At 32.8% G+C, this 15,686-nt stretch overlaps 1 protein-coding gene and 1 long non-coding RNA gene across 2 annotated transcripts; one reads left to right on the top strand and one right to left on the bottom strand.

Annotated features, from left to right (window-relative positions):
• Positions 1 to 3,448: 3,448 nt before the first annotated feature.
• LOC109705814 lies at positions 3,449 to 4,246 on the top strand. Its single transcript, XR_002214912.1, has 2 exons — positions 3,449 to 3,539; positions 3,946 to 4,246. It is a non-coding gene; the product is annotated as an uncharacterized LOC109705814 (long non-coding RNA).
• Positions 4,247 to 13,249: 9,003 nt separating this feature from the next.
• Positions 13,250 to 15,484, bottom strand: LOC109705810. The gene has a single exon (XM_020226587.1). The coding sequence runs from the start codon at positions 14,657 to 14,659 to the stop codon at positions 13,721 to 13,723; it is 939 nt and encodes a 312-aa protein (XP_020082176.1). The 5' UTR covers positions 14,660 to 15,484; the 3' UTR covers positions 13,250 to 13,720.
• Between the last annotated feature and the right edge of the window lie 202 nt (positions 15,485 to 15,686).

Below are 15,686 nucleotides of genomic sequence, written 5' to 3'. Positions count from 1 at the left end.
GGGCACTGTATCTGTACATTTTAAGTGAATCAGTTGTGTATCACCAATAGCTTGAGCTTTTGGAATTAATGGTTAGTGTCAACGATCTAACAAATAGAAGTCTAATAAAAACAGCTAAGGCATCTTCAAGCAGTGCTTATACACTTCTTAAGGCCTAGTTTCGTAATGCGTTCTCCGATCGCAACCGCTTCGCTTTAGAGCCCCTAAAAACCTGAAATGGCGGTGGAAACCTCCGCCGGACCATTTTCTTTTTTTTTTTAAGCTTCAGATGAGCAGAGCTCTGAAACATATTCAGATTTCTCTGAGGGCTCGATAAAGCATCGAAGCGGTTGCATTCGGTAAATACATTTCTGAACTAGACTTTTAAAAAAAAAAAATTTGGGACATGTCAAGTTATATATTCCAAAAATCAAGCTCCTAATGTTAACTTATTAGCACATCTAATGTGTCCTAAAACATTACCAAGAACATTTAAGCATCAAATCTAAACCCAAAAAAAAAAACAAAAGTCTCATGAACATTAAAAAGAGAAAAAAAAAAAAATTGGGCTTACTTCGAGATGCTTGAGGTTTTCAAGAACCCTCTTTCTACGGAGCTCTTCGTAGGAGCACTCATCTGTAGCCATGGTGTCGTTTTTTTTTTTTTTTTTTTTAAAATTTTTTTTCAGAGCCGTTGGTATTCGCGTTTGGGAGCAAAAAGAGGGTTTTTGAAGTTTTGAAAGGATGAGTGTGGTGTGGTTCTTGCATAAATAAAATAGTGTGTATAAAAAATGTTTATGGATAATAATAAAGGAAATTGTTACTAGCCCATTGGGCTCGACCAATAGGCCTGATCTATTTGAATGGGGCCCGAACTTAAAAGGGCTAGAGAAATATTTTCATTTTAAATCGCACCCATCGTATTGGTCCTCAAACTTTAAATTATATTACATTTTCGACCTCAATTTCTTATTTATTATAATATTTTACTATAATATTTTAAATAATTATATCTTAAATTTTACGGTTTAATTTAGCTGATCACTTACCGAAATATTATTAATATAGCAATAATATAATATTATTTATAACTAATAACGTAATAATAATTAAAATATTATAATATTATTATATCAGTAATATATTAATATTTATCAATACTTTATTGAATATAAATATTAAATATATTAATTTTAGCAAATATAAGGTTTTAAAACATTAAAGTTTCTTTATAGTTTTCAAATGACAACAGTGCAAACTATTGAATTTGAATTTTTTTGGGATTTTCAAAGCGTCCCGCCACGACTTTTTTTTTTATAAAATAATCGTTTAAAATTTTATAATTTGTAAAATAATTCTGTCAAATTTATATATGGCAAATTAATCCTCTTTTTGCCACATAAGATTATTTTTCTAAAAGCGGTGAATTGTTCGTTGCGTCCTCGCATTTCTTTTAAAAGCGTTCTCCTATTTCTTTTAAAGAAGGTGAATCGTTTGCGGCATTCATTGAAATATAAAAAAGTGAATTATTCACCGCATTCATTGAAATAGAAAAAAGTGAGATTGTTAGGATTATATGTGGATTATTAGAATTTTTGTTTGATTGTTAGGATTGTATGGATTGATTATTAGGATTTTCAGGCTATTAAGATTATATAAAATTATATGGATAGACTATTAGGATTTTTATACTGTTAAGATTATATAAAATTATATAGATAAATTATTAAGATTTTCATGTTGTTAAGATTATATTGATTTGTTAAAATTTTTATGTAGTTGTTAGGATTATATATAAAATATAAAAAAAAATAAAAAATAAGCGAAAGACAATGAATGATTTACTATTTTTAGGAAAAATTAAAAGTTAAGGCGATTAATAGGTCACCATCTTCAAAGAAAATCTCCACCCTGATGCCTACACGGCAAAAGAAGGATTAATTTTTTAAATATAATTTACACGGGTTATTTTACAAATTATCAAATTTTAGAGGATTATTTTGTAAAATAATCATCCCGCGACTCCTCGAACATTCGACCTCTCGCGAGTAAGTAATCCCTCGCACTTCCTCTCTCTCTCTAGCTCCGTTCTTATGCTTCCGTCTGGACGATCAAAATCCTCTTTTCCAATTTCCTTGGGAAATGGCGCAAACTGTATGATAGAGGGCGGGTTCGTCCCCTCTGGTCATCGCACACTGTGTGCGTGATGGGAACGCGCCCAGTACGATCCATAAGCCGTTATGGATGGGTACTGCAGCTCTCGTTTTGTTCAGATTTTTTTTGTTTATTTTTCCATATTTAGCTGTAAACTTCATTTGCTGGATGTTGCTTTAGGCTCATTTTCAAAAAAATACACTTTAATTATTCAGTGATTGTTCATATTTATTTGCTGTCACCATCTTGTTTAGAAATTTATACTTTTGTGTTCATGTAATTATTAATAAAATTTAGACTAAATTGCAGAGAATTTTATGTATAAATACCTGTTTTACTTCCACTCCTTTTTGGGTTAAAAAATTGATATTTTGTCGCCTTAATTTTCAAGTTAGCACTTAGGTCCATCTACCAAGGTTCGGTCACAGAGTTCGTCTATTTTATATAATTTATTACGAAATATTTTTAATATATTAAAGGAAATTTCCTAGACAAGTATAAGGGTATTTTAGTTATTTTCTCTCAAAGCTTAGTCTTCTAAAAGATTTTTAAATTTTTGAGGGGGTAACATATAAAATTTTAAGTTCAAAAAATTATCAAAGAAAGTTTAATATGCCCGATTTATTTGATAGTAAATTTTTTGAATTGAAATAGACTAAAATTACAAAATAATTTAAGTATAACTTTTGATATTTACATAATTATCTTAGACATTTTACCAGCACGTTTGACTTATTGTTTGAGTAGTGGTTTCTAACTGATTGATTTTGGTTCGAAGAATTCGTTGGTGATGTAAACGTGTGTAGTGTTTATGCTGAGCGTCGTAGAATATGTGTGAATTTTCTAAGTAATTTTGTATAGTTGCAAGTACATCAATCCAACCTAGTGTTTGGTTTGAGAATTTGATCAACTACTGCAGTTGAAAATGTATGAGCAGACTCAATTGCAGTAACTGGAACCACACCCAAATTAACCACAGTTGCAATCGCGGTAGTTGGAGAGACTTACTTCAAATAAAAGACAAGGTTACCTTCCGAATTACTTTTGAAACAAAAAAAAAAAAAAAATTTCTAGATTGCAAGTAATCTCACCAACACATACAGAAAGTGATAAAAGTTTAGAAAAGGCACTTCTCAATTGCGTGCAAATAAACAAATTATGTATAGTTATAGTAATTTCTACTATATCCATCCAAACGAAATGTATGTTATTGTAATTGCTGCATTTTTAACTCTATACATCTCCAACTATGCTGCATTTCTAATTACATCAAATCAATCAGCTCCTGAACGTACAAAATTCTTGTTAAAATTGCAGCCGAAGCACCCAGGGAATGATGTTTGGGATGTGGCGATGGAAAGGAGGGACAAGAAGCTCTTGGAGCAGCATTCAGCTTCTAGCAAGTAGGTCAGTTCCTGTGACTTTTATTGTTCTGTTAATCAATGTCAAGTAATCTTGCGATAGGATAGGTACTATGTTGTAAGTTGGAAATTTTACCTCTATTTATGATTAATTCACGGTGATCATAGTTCATAATATAAATGCTGAACAAAACTTACATCTGAAAGATACATTCAACTGTGTTTGCAGAACATTTGAATCACTTAAGCATTTATTTACAAGTTTATCTGTTACTGCTATTTTAGTTTGTCTTTTTTGAACTATGTAAATGCTTGAATGTAGAGCTTTGAAAAATTACATCAATATCTAAATCTGCTATATGAGCTGCTACGTATTTATTTTGAAAATTAAGTAGCCCTGCAGGATTTAGTATCTTTTTTTTTTTTTTTTTACTTTTTCCCTGCATTGACAGGATGTGAATACCAAGAACTGGGTTATGTTGGACACTAGGAAACCATAAGAGACTACTTTGTTTTAAGGTCTTGTAAATAACCTTACCTTATCCATGTTTCCTTTGGTGATTTTAGGGGAATTTAATTTGGGAGTTTTGTATGGTAATTACTGTAAATGACGTTTGGTTTTTTGGTTGGTTTTCCTTGATGAGAATTTCGCTCCAGTAATGGAGGAAACAAGAAGGAAACGGTTTGTTGTTCTGCGGTGGTGTGTTATATTGATATTAAATTACCTTGGAACTTGGATGGTTTATTTTTTTAGATGACAGCTTTAGAAATCTGTTGTACTATAAAATCTTAAGTTTTTAGAGAACGGTGTTTAAATATTTTTATATTTAACACTTCTCCTCACGTACGGACTTGAGGTTTTCGTAAAGTCCATGACGTGGATTTGAATTAAATGGGAGGAAATTAATAATGCTAGAAGGCTGTCATGATTCGAATTCAGAACATTCTATTCTGATACCATGTTAAATTATATAAAACAATCATTATTCTCTAAAAATTTAAGTTTGTAGAGAATGGTGTTTAAATTTTTTTATATTTAACGATACTCGTATAGATCTTTTGTTGCTATTAAATTATTGTTCTCTATTCCAAAAGAATTAACATAGTTAAAAAAAGCCCACTAACTTTGAACTAGTAGCAGTTTGAGCAGCTTACTTTATCTTGGTGCATAATAACCCAGCTAATGTTAGATATGATTTTTTTTTTTAAATTTTCTCATTTTTGGGTATCAAATTAAGCTTTGTGAGCCAAATCTCAGTGGAGAAAACTTAGTGGGGATTTTTGATACTAAATGAAATTTAGTTGATCAAATTACAAACGACTCAAAGTTGATGGGTTTTTTTACGATTTCAACTCTTTTGTTGAATTTCGATTTAAACTCACGATGCATGTGGTTCAAAAATTGTATTGTTAAAAACTTTATGACTTGTTTGATCCGGCTTTTATTTCTGTTTGATACATAGAATTTGACCTAATACTTATGTTAGTTTTGAATTGAATTTCCGACCCTATTGTCATCAAATTGTATGCAATTTCGTGCATTGACGAGGAAAATATGTCAACATGACAACATGCTTTGCAGAAGCTTTAAGAAACTGAAAGAGGATTTTTTTTTTTATTTTTTCTAAGATTACATCCTCTTTTCCCCAATTTATTTTATTTTTTTTTTTTACGACTTTGACACAATTGGAACAAACGTAGCTGCTGGTTTTTCTTTCTTTCTTTCTTTCTTTTTTTTGTTGCATTTTACTAAAGGGTTAAAGGAGATGGTGAATCGTGTTTTTAGGTTGCGATGCATTAAACACACAGAAGCAGGCTGAGTTTTTTTTTTTTTTTTTTTTTTGATTTTGAGAGAGAGAGAGAGAGAGAGAGCATGCTATCTAGTTCATTTATTTTATTTAGAAATAAACTTAGCTAGATATGTGAATCAACTATGATTTGAACTTAGCTAGATGCAGGCTGAGTTAAACTTGTGATTTTGCAGGGAGATTGTGATACATGCGGTGATTAAATAGGTCTCAGTATCAAACGGCTCTTAATCCAGAGATTTAAGAGGTTATATGCAAAAAAAAGTAAAAAATAAAAAAGTGCAAATACTACATATATATATCCCAAAATAAGGTGTATATTTTATATCCACTTTATTTCAAAATCATTAATATTTATCACATCAATTTTTTTATTTTTATTTTGATTAAAAACTATTTAGATTTTTATCAATCTTAAAATGGTTGGTGTAAGATCCGCACCCTTTTCAGGTGTACAAGAAATATTTTCCAATAAAGAAATAAGATAATTTCTTCAATGCCCTTTCAAATGAGTGTAATTTTATAGATGCATTAGAATATATATATATATATATATATATATATATATATAGAACTAGACTACTATGCTATTAATAGCACCAAGTCATTGGTGCTACCAAGTTTTTGGCCATTGGATTAAGAGATGTGCGGTTGGGATGATGTGGGCCCCCTAGAGTTGAGTGGGAGGTTGGTTGAATAGTATGATCTAACGGGTGAAAATGATTAAAATGATAGATCTAACGGCAGAAAACTTGGTAGCACCAAGTGCTTCGTGGTATTAATAGCATAGTAGCCTATATATAGAATTGAGCTAGAATATTTTTAGAAGCACCAACCTTTTGGTGCTTTTAGGTTTCTAACCTTTGAATTTACTCCTTGATTACTAATAACCCTTGGATCAAACACTATTCCACCTACCATCACCTACCACCATCATTTCAACCCTACATTTTTCCATCCAATGACTAAAAATTCAAAAGCACTAAGGCACTAAGGGGTAGCCATTGGATGGGGAGATGTAGGGTTGGGATGATGGTGGTAGGTGATGGTAGGTGAAATAGTGTTTGATCCAAGGACTATTGGTAATTAAGGAGTAGATCCAAGGGTTAGAAACCTAGAAGCACTAAGGAGTTGGTGCTTCTAAAAATATTCTAGCTCAATTCTCTCTCTCTCTCTCTCTCTATATATATATACTACTGTACTATTGATAGTACCAAATGTTTGAAGCTATCGAATTTTTGACCATTAGATGAAAGAATGAGCTTGGGATTTGGAGTTCAGAAGAATATTTGTGCTAGTTTTAAAAATTTAGATGAGTGTTAGTAGGTTGGAATAATTAGAGGCGAATTGATGATATTTTAGATTTTGGAGTGGTATTTATAATATTTTGAAGTTTAGGGGTAGATTTGAAATTTCCAAAAAAAATAGTAAAACCTTGGGCATGTTTTGTTTATCTATTTTAGACTATAAAATTGAAATAAAACTCATTGATTTTGATTGTTATTGTTTGCTTTATAAAAATCGTATTCCGAATCTCATTTTATTCGGAAATGGAAATAACCAAATCCATTTATGGTCCAATCCGACTTTGAATTCCGGATTAGCCAATTCCAAAGTAAACTACTCAAAATCTTTCTTCATCAACACCTCTCCCTTTTTTACTTTTCTATTTCTTAATTAAAATTCTCACTCAAAAATTTTAAAATTTTATTTTGATTTTTATTTTAATAATGAACTAAATATTTTTAAATGATTCGTCATTCTATTTTCTATTTCAAAACAATTCAATTTTATTTTTTTCATTTTTATTTCGATCATCAACCAAACATGCCCTAAATGCCTTTCCTCTACCTTTGACGATTTTGACGTTAATAAGATAACGGTCTGTGAGCTGTTGCCGTGGAGAAATGATTCCCTGCACCGGGTGTATATGCAACATTATATTTGATAAGATTAACTTTCTAAATTCAATTGTGTCTTCGCTCGATTTCTACTCCTTCGTACGGCAGACGCATCAAACATCGTCTGGGGCGACGACGTCCAAGGTCTTTGGAGTTTAACATCTCAAATCTCCGAACGCCAGAAAAAAATCGAAAGGCCTAACCATGCTCGCGGCTACTTGGTGGGTCGTCTGGACTGAACGGCACTGTATTATTTTCCAGTCGAATTTACCCAATGCCATTAGAGCCTTTGATCGTGTCGTAAGCCTGTCCAACTCCTGGATAGAACTACTGTAACTTGAATTCTTCTCCCTTTCCTCTCTTCCCCTGCTTCTTCCCCATCCTTCGTTTTCTTTTCGGTTTTCACTTTCTTTTTTCCTTTTGTGTTCTACTTTCTTTTCACCTATTGGGTTTTGCTTTTATTTTTTGGTTCCTGTTTTCTCTAGGAAGCTTTAGCTGCTTTCATTCTGTACGTTTAATTCATTTCTTTTAATGAATGAAGCAGGTAACGCGCTCTTTCTTAAAAAAAACTTTCTAAATTCAAAACCATATACGAAAAATACAATCTATATGAGTTTAGATACTAATGAACTATATAGAAGAGTTGTTGACTATCAAAATTATACTCTTATTGTCGATTTATTAACTGCAAGTAGGTCAATGCTAGAAGAATTAGTAATGTATTAAAAAAAATTATTCCATCGCAAATAGTATAAAAAAATCAATGGTAACGAAAGGGTTGCTAGTTGATGCGTCCAAAGGCGATGTCCAAAATTTTTTATTTTTGATATGTAAGACTTAAAACAAATCAAACGAGCTAGATTTTGAATTTGAAATATATACACGTACATATAATGTGAAGTTGCAAGGCATAGCGCACGAAATGTGTGCACATGGTGTAGGCAATAATTTCTAGTTGCTGATGGAGGTTTTGTGGGAATTTCCTAAAGTCAAACAATGACTTGGCTACTAAAATATTTTAATAAATTCTTTGTTAAATTCTAATTCAAAATATCATCCTAATTTTAAAATTCTCCAGTTTATATCTTTTAATGAAGGACAGGGTTGTCGCATATATTCAAATAACCCTATCACAAAGATCTTAAATTAGAATTTAATTCATTAGATATATTTTATAACGATCAAAAAGGCCTATTTATTAAANATATATATATAATTAATCTATCTCACCTATTTTTATCAGTAAATAATAATTATTTTTTAAATTATAAATAAAATTAATTCCCTTCAAATAAATTGTTACATAACAACAATTAATTCGGCCTGTGATTCGGCACAAGCAGAAGCTTTGACTTCTATTTTATATATTATTACAAAGATTACTTAGATTGATTTATGATTATATTGTTATTAACTATATATGTAGGAAATAATTAAGAGTAATAATTAGACCACCAAAATAAGTAGAATCTTTTTGAGAAAAACCAAATAAGTAGAATCACTAGAGAAAAACCAATGGAGTGGACTTACCCGTGCACACTACAACAAAAACGATGTATAGCGACACTTTTAAATGTAGGTACATGTCAAAAAAATGCTGCTAGTTAAAATTACCGACATTTTTAAAAAGTGTTGCTATATATGGGGTCGCTAGGTATAAAGTGACAGTTAAAGAGTATCGCTATAACCTAAAAGAGTGCTGCTAATTTACAAACACTTATTTAAACATTTAGCAACCGTCGAAACTCTATCTTGTTGGCTGCGGTGGCGGAGAAGGACGACAGGAAAGGCTCTTCGTCTAGAATTTCAGTGGATTGAGTGAAGAGAAAAGAAAAGATGGTAATTGATTTTTTTTTTTCTTTTCTGTTTGTAATCGGGCCAAATAAACTGGGTGTGGTGGGTTGAGTAGAGTAATCTTTTATTTTTTATTGGATTGGGCTTTATATTTAGGCATTAATAGATATTTTTTTAAGTTTTAGGATAAATGAGATACTTACTCAAAAATGTCTCAAACATATGTCCCTATAACCTAATTCTGTTATAGTGACAGCTTATAGCGATGTACGTACGAACTGATGTTATAGCTGAGTTCAGTTACAATGAATTAACCAATAATAATTAAAATAACCAATAATATTATTGTAAATTAAGTATATTAAATAATTTAATGGAGTAACAAGACAAGACCCCTTTCGTAGGCCGCCTTGGCTCTAGCTAGTGGTGCGCAAACGACACCAACCTAACTGTTACGTTTCTTTTTCTCCCTCTTTTGATTATTGGTACGGAATATATATTATAATATATATTAACATATATAATATATTATAATATAAAAGATATTATGTTAAAATATAAAGTGAAATCAACTAGATTTTTTGTGGTCTATTAAACTGTTGAGAGATTACATCACCAGGCATTTAAAAGAGGGTTAAATATAACAATGCTTTTTGTTGTCTTTATTATAATATATTCTCGAGGCTCTTCTATATGAACTAAGCTGGAATACTATCAATAACACCAAGCAATTAGTGTTATTAGATTTTCAGCCCTTGAATTGAGAAATGTGCGGCTAAGATGATGTGGGCCCTCTAGGGTTGAGTGGGTGGTTGGTTGAATAGTATAATCTAACAAGTAAAAATAATCAAAGGGGTTAATCTAACGGTAGAAAATTTGATAGCACCAAGTGCTTGGTGCTATCGATAGCATAGCAGCCGGACTCTAATTTTCAAGATCTATAATATTTTCTCCTTTCGAGAGACTGTTTGGATGTCAAAATAAGCTATTCAATAATAACTTTTCTTTTATGATTACAAACTAGAAGTTTAAATTTAGCTCCTTACAAGGTCTTAATGGTCAGGATTTATTAAAATAAGTATATTTCATTTATAATGAACTTTATCTTGCAGAATAAAAATAATATGGAGACTGAACATAGTATACTTTGCTACATATTTGATCATACCCTCATCTACCGAATATTGCAAATAATAATTTTAAAATTCAGATCACGAAATATTGAGTGCGGTGCATGAGATGTGTCCGGATACACCAGGTGCAATCAATATCTTAGAAATCAACATCCAATTAATTAATGATCCTTAGGATGCTACAGCTGAAATTTTCTTAGAAAATCAACATCCAATTAATTAATGCGCTTTAGGAGATGTTACATCTAAACCTAACTGAGCTTTCCAATCCCTATCAACAAAGAAGAAACATCTAAACTTGGGACGTATGGTAGGGCATAGTAATAGATCTAATTATTAAATGCACCAAATTCCAGTTAGGGGCTGTTGGTTCCACATAAAATTGTAAAAAAAAAAGAAAAAAAATCAGTGAAAATAAAACTTTTGAGAGGAAAATAAATTTTACACTCGTCGGTGTTTAATTTGTAGGGAAAAATTCCATCACAGCTGTTTGGGTGAAAGAAAAAAATAATAAATAAAAAAATATTATATATATATTTCTTTTATTTTATATATTATATAGTATATATTATTAATATATAATAATTATCATATTACATATATTAGTATTATAGTTTATATTTATAAATAAAATAATATTGAAAATACAATAAATATGTAATATAATAATATATAATGAGTACTATACTATTTATAGTAAGTACCGAAGCTCCGATATTTTAGTCTTATTTTTTATTTCAGAGTGCTCAAATCAACGATCCATACTGATAAATATGATTTAAGATATACGAAGTTTTTAGAAATAAAATTTTAATTTCTTTTCGATATCATTTACTTAGTAAGTAAATCATGTAAAAAATGAACGGTAAAAATTGAACAATTTTTAAAATTTGAGAATAGAATTTTTGAATTCAAGATCAAGGATGTTGTCCTTGATTAGATAGTTTAAAGTATTTTATATTAAAATTTGAATAAATTTAGATTTTTTTACACCGTCAAACTGTAAACTCGCCATAGTAGCCATTAAAATTTGATAATTTTAAAATAATTTGATTATAAAATAAACTATATTAAAAAAATATAAAATTTTATTTCTAAAAATTTTAAATACCCTAAATCAGTCTTACTGTTGTTGATCATTGATTCGAACATTCTAAAATTGAAAACAAAATAATATATAGTATAAGAGTCTAGCTCTATATAATAGTCTAGATTTAATGACATAATATAAAATAAATTACTATATATTTATAAATAAAATATTATATAATAGTATATTTATATTAAAAATAAAATGTTATATATATATATATATATATATAGAATCCGGCTATGGTGCTTGTAAAAGCACGAAACACTGCGCTTGTAAATTTTTTACCATTAAATTTATGCATTTGATCATTTTCAACCGTTAGATTATACTATTCAACCAACCACCCACTCAATTCTAGGAAGCCCACGTCATCCTAACCGCACATTGCTTAATCTAATGGCGAAAAATCTTTAAGCACCAACAACTTGGTACTTTTAAAAGCATAGGAGCTCAATTCTATATATATATATATATATATAAAAAGGGACATAGAGAGGTCCACCGTGGAACACTCTCACGCGGTCTACGAGGTGGTGTGGGCCTCGTGTTGCACCTCCCACTGCAGCGTTTTTTCAGCCTAAATTTTCGTTTTCTGCTGGAAGAGAGCGGAAAATAAAAACTGCTCTTTTCCTTACCATCTGTAAAAAAAATATATTTTTCAAGAAAAATTTTTTTTGAGCAACTAAACAACGGAATCTTACTTTTCAACCCAAAAAAAATTGTAGAATAATTTTACAAGGACTCAAACACACCCTAAGTTTCAAAACACTGACAGAGAAAAAAAGCCTTAGTTTACTCTATTTTATTGCACAAAACTCGATCCAGATTCCAAGCAAGACGCTTATTAGTGCCTCTTGAGGAACAGAACTGAGTCTGGATGTTGATATACTTAGTCCACCAAATCAAGTGTTTTTAATATTAAACTTTGGAAACTTCTTTCATGTATTTTCATTTCTAATTGATTTTTTTTTTTTTTTTTTGCTTCTCAACTATAAACCAGCTGGTTGAAGCAGCAAAATACAGTTCTATATGTTTAGGTACTATATTTGTTTTTGAACTTCTAAAATGTTCTATGATTTAGATGATTATATTTTCTTTTCTTTTCTTTTCTTTTTCCTTTTTTCCTTTCCCCTCAAATATCAATTTTATCTAGCTGGATGAAGCTGCACACTGTAGTCCACATGCCAATAAATATGTTCTTCCTGCATTAAATACCCCGGTCCTTAGTTTTTTTTTATTTTATTTTCAGATAACATTCTATGCATCACAAATGGCACACAAAAAAGTAAATATTATTTACTTTTATTTTTCTTTTGTTTCTTCTTAACTATTATCCAGCTGAATGATGCAGGTCACTCAGTCCACAATGTTAATGAACTAATCCTTTCCGTATTATATTCTCTAATCTAGGGCTCTTGTTTTGTTTTTCCCCCTTGTTTTTTTCTAGCATTTACAGGCTTAATTCACATTAATTGCACAAGAAAGTTTTGGTTTGGTCAGAGTCCATAACCTATTCTAATCTCTAAGCTTCCTCTCACATCACATTATCTGATAAGTTATGCTTCTGCTGGTGACAGTAACTTCTAACATTTTGCAACTACATGACAACATAAAACTACATACAGATATGGACATACTGATAGAAACAGCTAAAGGGTGTTAATAGCTCCGTAAGAACTTATCGGAGCGCATGTGTTCAGAGTCCATACCATTGAATGCATAAAAGAAAAAGATTGTTACAAAATACTGTAACAAAGTACTTAATAGATTTTACTTGCAACTTTTGCCTGCAAAAGATCATACGGCATGACGAACGATTTTCTATTGACTGGGGAGGTGAGAACTACTTGGCCAATTTTCCATTCTATCGGCAAGCCTTGAAAACTGTTGTGTGAAGCAAATTTAGTATGTGAACTCGAGGAATATTTACCCTAACAGGTGACTATTGCAACTACAACTAAATTCATTGTTTTGCTGTTCGAATGTCAGATCTGAAAAGCATTCAACATAGTTAAACAAACCAGGAGTCGAAAGCAAAATATGAACTAAACCAGAGCAGCAGATCAACAGAAAGGCACAGAATTGCATGAAATGAATAATACCTCGGCTTTTATTAGCAGGCTTAATTTTGAATACAGCAACCAAAAAATAATCGGAGACAGCTCCAGGTCAAACAGCGAGAAATTCCTTCACTTTACATAAACGTAGGATACTTCTCACCAGGTAGAAATACGACCATGAATGATAGCCAGGGACCGGAACAAACGCCGATGCCGAGAAAAGCTCCCTTCAAAGAATGCATGATTTGATCCTAAGTAACCCTAAGTCGAGAATATCTAATCCACCGCAGGGAGAATCCTTCCCAAATTTACAACTGGGAGAAAAAAAGAAGGAACAGAGCAATGGCAATCCATGGTTCTGTACATATGAAACACTTGAACAGGCGATCGTGTGCTTGTTCCTTGCTTTAGGAGTAACGCTAATACTATGGCAGCGATTCAGAAAATGTATTCATCCTCGAGCTGCGGTTGGGTCCGCATTAACGGGACCTGTGGCATCCGAAAATTGCCCACTTGCACCATTTGCAACGGTATTCCGGTCTCAGACTGGTGTATCATTTTCGCCGTTCTCTTTTCCTGTAGATACCGATGAATCCACACCACAAGCAAAGCCAAGAGAATCAAACCAAGAAACCCTCCGACTACCCCTCCGACAATCTTCCACACCTTCGAATGGCTCTTATGGACAGGTGTAGGACCTGGTGCGGGTGCGGGTGCGGATGCGGGTGCGGGTGCGGGTGGAGGGGGGATTGCTGAAGAGTTGATCACAACAGAAAAGTGGCCCTGGCTATTTGTCGAACAGGTGGCGGGCGCCTCCAACTCCCCTATCTTTGCTGTGCCATTTATATTGAACCACACACATTTCGCGACAACTCCATTGGGAACAGGACTTACATCTGTGAATTCAATCAAAATTGGCGAATTTGAAGCCACGATATCCAATTCGGGTAAGTGGGTGGCCGACAGATTCGCCGCATCATAAGCAAGAAGGCCGAGCACCGGAGCCAAGTAGGTATACCCAGGGAGTGGGTAGTAAAAGGAGGACCAGTTGCCGAGATTTTGGTAAACAAGAACGAGCCTTCGGACGTACGGGCGGACCACAATGCCGGTCGGAATTGTGAACTCTTTATAGTTTGCAAATCCCCTCTTCTTCAAACTACCGTTTCTTAGCCTCGACGCCGCGATCTTGATGCCGGTGAGATTGTTTGGGACCGTACCGTCGTAGATGATTCCAGTATGAGGGTGGTGGAATGATCTAAAGGCGTAATCTTGAAGAAGGGCATCTAAAGATGTCGCAGGGGATTGTGCTTTACATAGGTACGGTGACAAAACTCCAATGAGCCAAATTAAGAGCATGAATCGAATAATGAACTCCATAAACTCCAAAATTTCTTCACCAAATTCACTTTACAGCTATAATCCAACTCTAATTACAAAAAAGAATTCAAAATTTGAGGAATCGAACTCAAATCTCTGCAGCATCGATGTGAGATCTTCGGAACGAGAAACAAGGCTAAAAACGCGAGCTGTTTCTGATGTAGTACCTGCATCAACCTCGACGAAAACCCTAAAAAGGAGCCGAGATTCGATCAAAGCAAACTTTTTGCAGTAAAGCCCCGAATCTTCTCTAAACAAATCACACTATTCTCGGAGAAAAATCGAAGAGTCAAATAACAGCTTCACGAATCCACCAATGCCGACGTATCCGAGCTCAAATCGCGGAGCTGCGAAGCGGAGAAAACCCTCGAAAGCGACCGAAATCGCGACCGAATCGGAGGAATCCACGCCGCGAGTAACACCACACGATCAAATCCCCGCGAATCGAATCCACCAAATACGTTGGGTAAGATCCCGAAGATCGCAATGGAGATTGATCGCGATAGGGTTTTAATGGCTTTAAAGGCTTTTAAAACCCTAAAATCTTCTCCAAAACAGAGAACAAAAAAAATACGAGTACGAGAAAGAGGAAGAGAGAGAGAGAGAGAGAGAGAGAGAGGGAAAAAGATCACGAGAGGTTGCAGAATAAAAACAGAGCGATATGCCACTGGGAGTTTAAATTACCAAAATACCCCTCACAGTTCTCGGAAGCGGGGCGAAAGCGTCACCGTTAGCCTTAACGCCGTTACGCTTTCGCTTTCCGCAGATTTCTTTTAGGAAATTACCCCCTGAACAAGGTGCATCCGTACGCCACAAACACCGATCTTGATTTTTTTTTTTTTTAGAGCAATTGCTTATATACCTGAAAAGTTCTCGATTTTCTTATTTACCTCTCTTAAAAGACTAATATTGAAAATACTCTTCTTATATTTTAAGTTTTTCTAATATACTCCTGGAATACTCTTCTTATATTTCAAGTTTTTCTAATATACTTCTGGAATTAAGTTTCGTTAATGAGCTACCGTTA

Source organism: Ananas comosus, unplaced genomic scaffold (genome assembly GCF_001540865.1).
Source record: "Ananas comosus cultivar F153 unplaced genomic scaffold, ASM154086v1, whole genome shotgun sequence".
Lineage (NCBI taxonomy): Eukaryota > Viridiplantae > Streptophyta > Magnoliopsida > Poales > Bromeliaceae > Ananas > Ananas comosus.
The sequence above is the reverse complement of the archived record's forward strand: the minus strand, read 5'-3'. Positions and strand labels throughout refer to the sequence as shown.